This window comes from Cariama cristata, unplaced genomic scaffold, assembly GCF_000690535.1.
Source record: "Cariama cristata isolate BGI_N322 unplaced genomic scaffold, ASM69053v1 scaffold16583, whole genome shotgun sequence".
Lineage (NCBI taxonomy): Eukaryota > Metazoa > Chordata > Aves > Cariamiformes > Cariamidae > Cariama > Cariama cristata.
In genome coordinates this window covers 42812-51431 of record NW_009607971.1, presented here as the reverse complement: position 1 = coordinate 51431, position 8620 = coordinate 42812, and the positions used below count along the sequence as shown (strand labels likewise).

Genomic DNA, 8620 nt, shown 5'->3' with positions numbered 1-8620 from the left:
GACTCGACGATCCCAGAGGTCTCTTCCAAACGATTCTGGGATTCTGTGTTTTGTGTGGTGAAATGGAGAAGGACTGAGGCCACATGAGGGTCATAGCTGGCAGTGTGGCTAACGAAAGTATGATGACCAAATTATAAGAAAGATGTCACTCGAAGCTTAGTTAAACACTGGCACTATGTTTAAGGAAGAAATTAAGAAGAGTAAGCATAAAATCATCAGTACTGATCTTTAAAGGGCAAACATCCAGCTACATTCAGTTTAATTAAAATTGCACAAATAATTGTATTGAATATTTCTGTCACGTTATAAATTATATGGCTTACACCTGAAGAGTCATCACTTTTTGATGTCATTACAACTTGATTGTGAACTTCTAGTCTCTGATACCAGATGTAGCAGGTTCAACTCCTTAATTGGTATTAAACCAATTTGAACAGTATTATTGTTGATTTCAGAAAAAATTCTGGGAAAGATGGCAATTAAAAGGCCTTACGTCATCATGATGTGCTATTTGAGTATGCGACCACTGATGCTACCTGCCTTCACTCTGGACAGTACAAATCTCCATATTCCTTACGCACTTTCTTGTCAGGCTGAAGCATGTAACACCTCTGCCACCACCTCTTCTCCCCCGAGCTTCGACTCTCCAGTTACGTTTTCCCAGGTTTTCATTCTCTCATGCAATAAAATTGTGCAAACGTGTTTGGGGTGAAGCGAGGTTGGCTTTTTTTGTGGTGCTCTATCCCTCTGTGCATCTTCTGAACCGACTGTCCAGACAGCTAAAAGACGTCCCTGTAACCGCGCTCCAGACCTGCCGTTCTCAACGCTCCTTGTGCAGGGGGCGCGGATGCCCCCCACGGCGTGGGGGTGCTGGCGGTGCGGCTGTGGGACTTCCCTCTAGGCACTGAGGTTGCTGTTAGGTCCTCCAGAAGCTTTCTCTTCTCCAGGTTGAAAAAGCCCAGTTTGCTCAGCTTCCAGATGGTCTGTAGTAAAAAGGGGCTTAATAAAAACTTTCAGATTTTTTTTTTTTTTCTTAGGTTTTGCACAGAACGCAGAGCCACTTGGGGAAATTTCAGCCTTTGTTCTTATAACTGTCGAGGGGGGTAAAACTTACTCAGTATTTTTGAAATATTTTGATAGGCTTTTTATTTTGTCTGAACGTGTTTCTCTCCCAGACCTTCATTGAGGTCTGCCTTGTGCTCCTCCCTAAATTAAAGTGCAAAATAATGGGATATGAGATAGTTGCAAAAATGTTGCTTTCATGTTACACTTCTGCACTCCTGGTTGTTGCACAGTCTTTTTGTTTCTTTTCCTTTAATATTGGCATGTTTGGAGTAGGCTGTAGAGACTGTCACAGTAACCATACTAAAAGATGGGGGGAAAGCAGAAATAGAGATACCTTTCATCATGAAGATGGCCAGGTGAGCTTTGTAGCTGATATAAATTGGTTTACTGCCTTTGGAGTGCCATGAGTTTTGAGTCTGAGGGCCATACGCTGTTCAGAAGTCGTAAGCCGGCGCACGTGAGCAGCTGAGCTCTAGCATAGCTCGAGCCAAGCTGGTGCTGGTGTCCAGAGGGATCAGGGTGCTTTTAGCAGATGCTCATACAGTGGCAGGAGGTCAGGAATTTTGCAAAAGCTTTGAAAACAAAGCAGGAGATGACAGAGCTGATGCATTTCATCCCATAAGGTTTGCTTATCTCATTTGTGCTAGTATTTGAAGCTGACTTTCGTAAGAAATGACCCATGTTCGCAAGGCTGTTTTGCCAACCAGGGATGCTAGTGTCATGAAATGAAAGGGGCTGATGAATCCGTAGTCACGCATTATTGTAATTCTGATGGGAATACGTTCTCATCCAAATACAAAGCACTCTTCCAAGTTAATATGTGAACTTGTGCCTCTCTATTTCAGTTAAAAATGTGGATTGCTGAAATTCAGCGCTTTGATGTCCATGACAAGTTTAGCTTTAGAGAGAATTCAGGCAAATACTGCAAGACTGAAGAAACCTGAAAATCCAGTTGGTTTGTAGACATTGTAGGATTAGCTCCTTACTTTGTGTCTAAATTTTTTTACTTTATTTGTGCAGAAAGATTGGGTTTTATTCCCTAATTTTAGTTAAAGGACAACTGTGAAGCAATTTTCCATATTTTTTTTTTTTTAAATTTGCTGTCAGGCAAAAATTGCTGATGTTATTATGAGAAGATTATAATAAGAACGCTGCATGTTAATACCCAGCAACTATGAACATTTGTTGAGTCTTGTTAACTAAGCAGTTACAGAGTCACTTGTCCCTCAAAGTTTTAAAAAGAATAAAGCTAAAGTTCTCATTATATTACATTTATTTTTAAACAGTGTTTTCCAGAACATACAGATCTGAATCACAGAACAGCAGCAGTGCTGCTTGTGTTGTAGGCCATGATGAAGCTCCGTACTTTGTAAGAAGCTCAAAGCAGTGATACTGATACGCAGTGGTCGTATCTAAAACAAAGCAAACCTTGGCTTCAGATACTTAGAAGCAGCCCTCATTCTCCTTGCCTATCAGAATATGACTGTTTTAATTCTAAATTATAAGTATTTTGGGGTTTTTCTTGTTGTTGGTCCCCTCTCCTCCTGCTTTTGTTGAAACCCAAGGTTTGAGGGAAGCAAACACGCTACAAGGGGAAACTAAAATTGACTATAACAAGGTGCTGGTATTGTTCAGTGAAATATTTTAACAAGTGCTTGATGCTAACACCACAGAGGTGCAGGATGTGAGATTAAATGGCAACTTGCAACCTTCTATTCAGAACTAATTAAGTATAAGTAATTAAATATTAATTAAGTAAGTATAATTAAGTACTGTGACCAGTTCTGGGCTCCCCAGTTCAAGACAGACGAGGAACTACTGGAGAGAGTCCAGCGAAGGGCAACGACGATGATGAGGGGACTGGAGCATCTCCCTGATGAGGAGAGGCTGAGAGAGCTTGGTCTGGTCAAGACTGAGAGGGGATCTCATCAACGCTTATAAATACCTTAAGGGTGGGTGTCAAGAGGACGGGGCCAGACTCTTTTCAGTGGTGCCCAGCGACAGGTTAAGGGGCAACGGGCGCAAGCTGAAACTCAGGCAGTTCCACCTGAATGTGAGGAAGAACTTCTGTACTTTGAGGGTGGCAGAGCCCTGGCACAGGCTGCCCAGAGAGGTTGTAGAGTCTCCTCCTCTGGAGAGATTCAAAACATGCCTGGACACAATCCTGTGCAACCTGCTGTAGGTGACCCTGCTTTGGCAGGGGGGTTGGACTGCGTGATCCCCAGAAGTCCCTTCCAACCTCAACTGTTCTGTGAGTCTGTGGTTCTGTGATAGTATAACGTATGATGGTAATAATTGTATCCAGGCTATGGCTATAGGTATGTCAGTTGTACCCCTTGTCTTGAGATCCTCAAATTGTATGAGCATGTGGTCCCTATATCCAGTAAGAGACCACGATGGGTAGAAGAAAACAAAACCTAATGACACAAAGTTGAAATGCTCCATCCTCTTCTCTGATGTCTCATTGTCCACTGAACTGTTTTTTCGTGCCTTCTTCAATGGACTGGTTCTTGGCCACAGCTTGAGGTCCACCCTCCTGTTCCCAGAGTGCTTCCCTTCAAAGGAGTTGGTCCTTGCTCTCAGATCACACTGGGTCCCATTACTTGGAGCCGCCCTTGTCAGTATCAGCCCTCCATCTCCTTCCTGTGCCTCATAAGCCTGACACTAAACCCAATGGGTTTTATTTTAGCTGCAGAACCCTGTCTGAGAGCTAGAAGCTATTACCCCAAACCAACTTGGATGTTGTATCAGCTGACTCCCCTGCTGTCTCTGCCGCTTCATCCCGAAGTCCTGGCATGCTGTCGGCTGGGTGGTGGAAATGTGACTGCCGGCGCTTGATTCTGCAATTGTTCAGAGTCAGGAGAGGAGACTGAATTAGCAGTCCCCATCCTGGAGGAATAGCAAGTTAAAACTGAAGTGTCAGAAACCGGATCACAACTTTGAAGTGGTTCAGAGCACCCCATTCCCTCTCACTTGCCCGCTCCCTGGATGTGTGCACACAGACACACAGGCACCCCGTTACCTGGTACGCTATTTGCGAGTATCTCTGCACATTCCCCATTTCCGTAACAGCCTCCCGTGGGTTCCTGTTAACCTCTCCTGTCGCTGTAACCAGCGCTGACTTCAGCAAGGGCAAGTGAGATGTTCCCACTGGTCTCCTCTGACTCCGGTCACATACTGCCTGCCTCCCTGTGTCCCACAGCTCGCCCCGTGACCGCGCTCAGCCCAGCAGACCCTGTGTTTTAACAGCAGCTGCTGAGACCCTTGCTGCAGCTGGGCTGAGCGTAACCAGGAGCCGCTCACACTGCCCTATCTCACATATAACCCAGTTTGCAAACTGCAGCATACACCAGCACTGTACTGGACTGCTGAAATGCCAAGCAGTCCGTAGAAATGATCCAGAAACTGAAAACTGCATAACCGAATAGTGGTGGTTTGCTGGAAGATGTGATGCAGCATCTCGGTAGGCCCTGCCCTGGGCTGTACCTGCTCATTGGCATCACGCATCAAGTGATGCTACAGGCACTGACCTACCTGCAGATCCGTCTTGCTGTTTACTGACTTGTTTCGAGTATGTTCAAGTTTGGATCTTGGTACTTAGCCTTGGGTTTTCTTGCATTTCCTTCACTTTCTCACGTCTTTGAACAGTCCTAAAATTGAGTGATACTGCTGGTGGTAAATTTGTTCAGTGATTAATGTTCAAATACACTCACTGTGTGCTGAACTTCAGAGCGTCTTGTTTTCCTGTTGTCACTTACTAGCTCTGAAATCCTAAAACGTCAACATCTCTGTGTCACTGTGTCTGTGTCCTCTCCTGCTGGCAGTAAGTGCTGTTACTGCTTCTCAGAGGGCTGTCAACTTGTATGATTTCAATCATGAATCTCTCAATATTTAAGGGGGGGAACTTGGAAGTTTTTGTTTGCTTGACTAGTTGAATCTTTGGGTTTGGTGATACAATATCTGACTCTCTTGTTGGTGTTTTCATTGCTTTTCAAGTTTTTCTAACTTCTCTGAAAGAGACCCATCCTTAAACTAGAACATCATTATTCTCCCATCTTAGGAGTTGCTCCAGAGCTGGATAATTAACTTCAGGAGCGGATTATTTGCACGGATGTGGAGCACATTTTAACCTTTGCTGAGCCGGTCACTAACCTGGCAAAATGCTATTTGCTGTTTGGTCGGTTTAGTTTTTTGTTGAGTCAGTGAGCTGAATTTGGCTCAGCAAGAGTCCAACAAGTAGCCGAGCTGGGACGCGAGGAAGTGCAGGACCATACGGCCCAGAGCAGGGGAGAGGGAAGTGAGGGCAGCCTTTGAGGCAGCGAGCCCTTGGTGTGGCTCAGCTGTGTTGTTAAGGCGTGCTCTCAGTGGAGCCAAAAAATACTTTGAATGTCATACAAGGACCTCATTGATTAAACCTGTGCCATAAAAGCTTTAATTCCTGGCAGTCTCTTGTTGTGGCTCCCCACAAAATACTGAGGTTAATCAAGATCGGGTATAGGATTCTCCCTAATTACAGAGTTGGTCTACAAATGCAACCATCTTTCTGCATGAATTTTTTTTCTGTTTCAGAAGGAAGATGTCATTAATGCGGAAAGGGACGAAAGACTGTCTCTTCGGAAACATCGCTTCAGGCATTTTGCATCGTTGGAATATGAAGGAGAACATTACATGACACCAAGAGATTTCTTGTTCTCGGTAGTGTTTGATCAAGTTGAACGTAAGTTGTGTTCTCGTCATTGTATTTGTGAAGGAAAAGAAGCTGGCAGGTCCTCTTAAAGATGTAATTTGCAAATCACTGAGCTAAGATCCTTTATCTGACGTAAATCAGCAGAAGCCAATGTATAAATTTTGTGCATATGGATTCTCACAGGCACCACCACCCTTTACACCAGTGAAGTGAGGCTGATGAGGTAGAAATCTGGTGACTCGCTGACATTACATCTCTGCATAATTTGCACATCTGATCAGTGTGTAGTTCCTCAGTTATTTACATGCCACAGAAAATAGTCGGACTGTAATATAAGAGTGTTCATACCATTCCTGGCCCCGATATCTGCCTGTCCACTTTCCCACTAAGTACCCTGTGACCTTTTTTCTTAGAAGAGGCAGTGATGGGAGCGACTCGAATGAGTGTAATGAAGCACTGAGCTGAGTTCTCTGTTTCTGGTTTCAAATCTCCTGTGGTTTATACAAAACCTAGTCAAGAGCAAATCAAAATTGTATGCATGTTTTTAAAAGAGTACTTTTAAAAACGTATTTTTCTGAGGAGAAGGTAGGACCAGCACACAAAGTGCATAGATTGTTGTCGTCTTTTCCTCCTGGTTTTCTGACCTCATTAACTCTGCTCCATTCCTTAAGCTTCTTTTATCTGTCTTTGTATCATCGTCTGTGATTTCAATGTTACAGTAATTTTTTTAAATGATACATGTTTTTTCTTCAAAAATTTGGCTTTTACAGCTTTCCCAAGAATTTTTTCCTTTAGAAAGGTTAAGTTCTCCAAGGTCCAGAGAGGATTATCACTCAGAGGACAAGTGCTCTTAGTCCATCTGCTGAATGACGGAGGGGGAAATCCCAACTTCAGTCATTGTTTGCTGCAGTGTGCCCGTACTGATAAGGGGAGCACCTTGTCTGGCAACAACCATTCATAGCCTGGGATGCTCTGCCCACCCAGCGGCGAATGTCTGAGCAACTTGGGGATATTGAACAGGAAACATAGAAGGAAATACAAGGCACTGTGGAAAGGCTTGAGAGACAGGGAGGAAGAACAAGACCTGAACGCTCTTTGATTCAAGCCTGTGGGAACCCTGAGGCAGGACAGACTTCACTGAGCTGCAAGTGGTCAAAGAATAGGGCACAAGAATCTGTAATAAAAGAAGTTTTCTTGTGACTGCCAGAAATCTATAGGTGATAAGGATACATGGCTTCACTGCTGACACACCACTTCTAATATTATACAAAGCTGAATATAAATCTTTAGAAGGACTTTATGACCTTGAGAGTCACGGAGACTCTCAAAATAACTTTTTTTTTTTTTTAATATGTGGCTAATGGAAAGAGTTCTTTCCCCTTCAAAGCTTAGGTCATTAAGTTAAAAACCTAGAAGGGATTTCCTTTTGAGTTTTCCAGCCTGAAACACTGAAAGACAGTGAATACTGAAATTTCCAGTTTTGAACGTGTGAGTTTCAGACAGTTGCCTGTTAAAGCAAGGTTAGAGTGTTATTCAGTCTTAGCAGTTCATACATATTAATTGGTTACTCCAACTATAATAGTACACGTACAGATTTTTAATGAAGTGGTATGTGGGTAAAATTTATTTGTAATGCAGCTAAGTTAATCTCAGTGACTTTGTTAATATGAGTAGTAAACAACGTTACAGGCTTACAACAATAACATCATAGACAAGTCATAGAAAAATGATAATACTGGAATCTGGCACTCCTAAACATTTTTTAACGATCATTGGTGTGGGTTCTTTGGCCAGTAGCAAATGGCAAGAAATTCTCTTCAAGTCACAGTGCTTGGGATTTTAGGTTTTCTTGTAACTGCAGACATCACATTTGTTAGCAGAGAAGTATGGTGGTTTAAGTATTTTAAAGGCAGTAGTTGTGTTTAGAAGTTTCATATAAGGAAAATAAACAGACCTATCTCCAGTGTCTGTCCAGGTATATTCGGAGTAGATCAAGATGGCAAACTGCATAGCAATTTTTGAAACTTTCTGCTTGTATCATAAAATTAATTCCCTTTCACCCTGAACAGTGGTTTTAGAAGGAAAATAGGCATGCAACCAGTAATCCTAGAAAGCCCTTCACTTACTGGCACACTGAGATGCAATTTTAACATGTGATACTGCATACAAATGGTGAGTCTTATAATGCTGAACTTCAAGCTGTAATGATTTGGTTATTCTCTACCTATTTCTGATTAATCACTAAACACCTTTGGTTGATCACAACATTTTGTTGCTCTGTTCCTATTCAGAGATAAACAGTCCCACCAGGGAAAAGGGCAAGTGAAAAGAGGGGATGAGAAGCAGTTATGTGTTGGGAATTGGAGTCTTTGTCCAACAGCCTTGGGGTTTTTTGCTCCCTGGTGATTGTCATTGGAGAATTACTTTGAAATCTGCTGTTAGTTTTTAAGCAGAATTCAATTTAGAAGAAAGTAAATGTGGTGTTGTGTAAACCAGATGAGTTGTGGGTGCTAGATCAAAAGTACTGATGTTAGAAAATGCCAAAATATTTTAGTTATGTCCAGATTGTCAAGTGAATTCCTACACACAGTTGGGTGGAATTTATTACTGAAGCAAAAATCTTAGGTGTGCCCTTTGACAAGGTTGCAGAACATGCAGTAAATTATGATTTATTACAGAACGCTTTCCCAGATAAGAAAACAGATGAACTGCAGTGCAAATATATCAACTGTCATCCAGTCCAAGTGATCTTGAACCCTGCTTGATAGACCTTAGTTCACTAGTTCTGCTCATTTGTTTCCTGGTGCATGGGTTTCTCTGTTACTCATTTTCTTTAAGGTAGGCCAAAAATTGTGAAATCTTGGCATT

The 8620-nt window shown here is 42.6% G+C and overlaps 1 protein-coding gene across 1 annotated transcript in view; it reads left to right on the top strand.

The window, feature by feature from the left end:
• Positions 1-5622: 5622 nt before the first annotated feature.
• Positions 5623-8620, top strand: part of LOC104159138 (calcium uptake protein 2, mitochondrial-like) — a gene marked incomplete at both ends in the record, with an annotated part of 40927 nt that continues 37929 nt past the window's right edge. The window contains one exon of the mRNA XM_009696961.1: positions 5623-5786. Within this exon, the coding sequence (XP_009695263.1) occupies positions 5623-5786 (164 nt within the window). The remainder of the gene's footprint in view (positions 5787-8620) is intronic.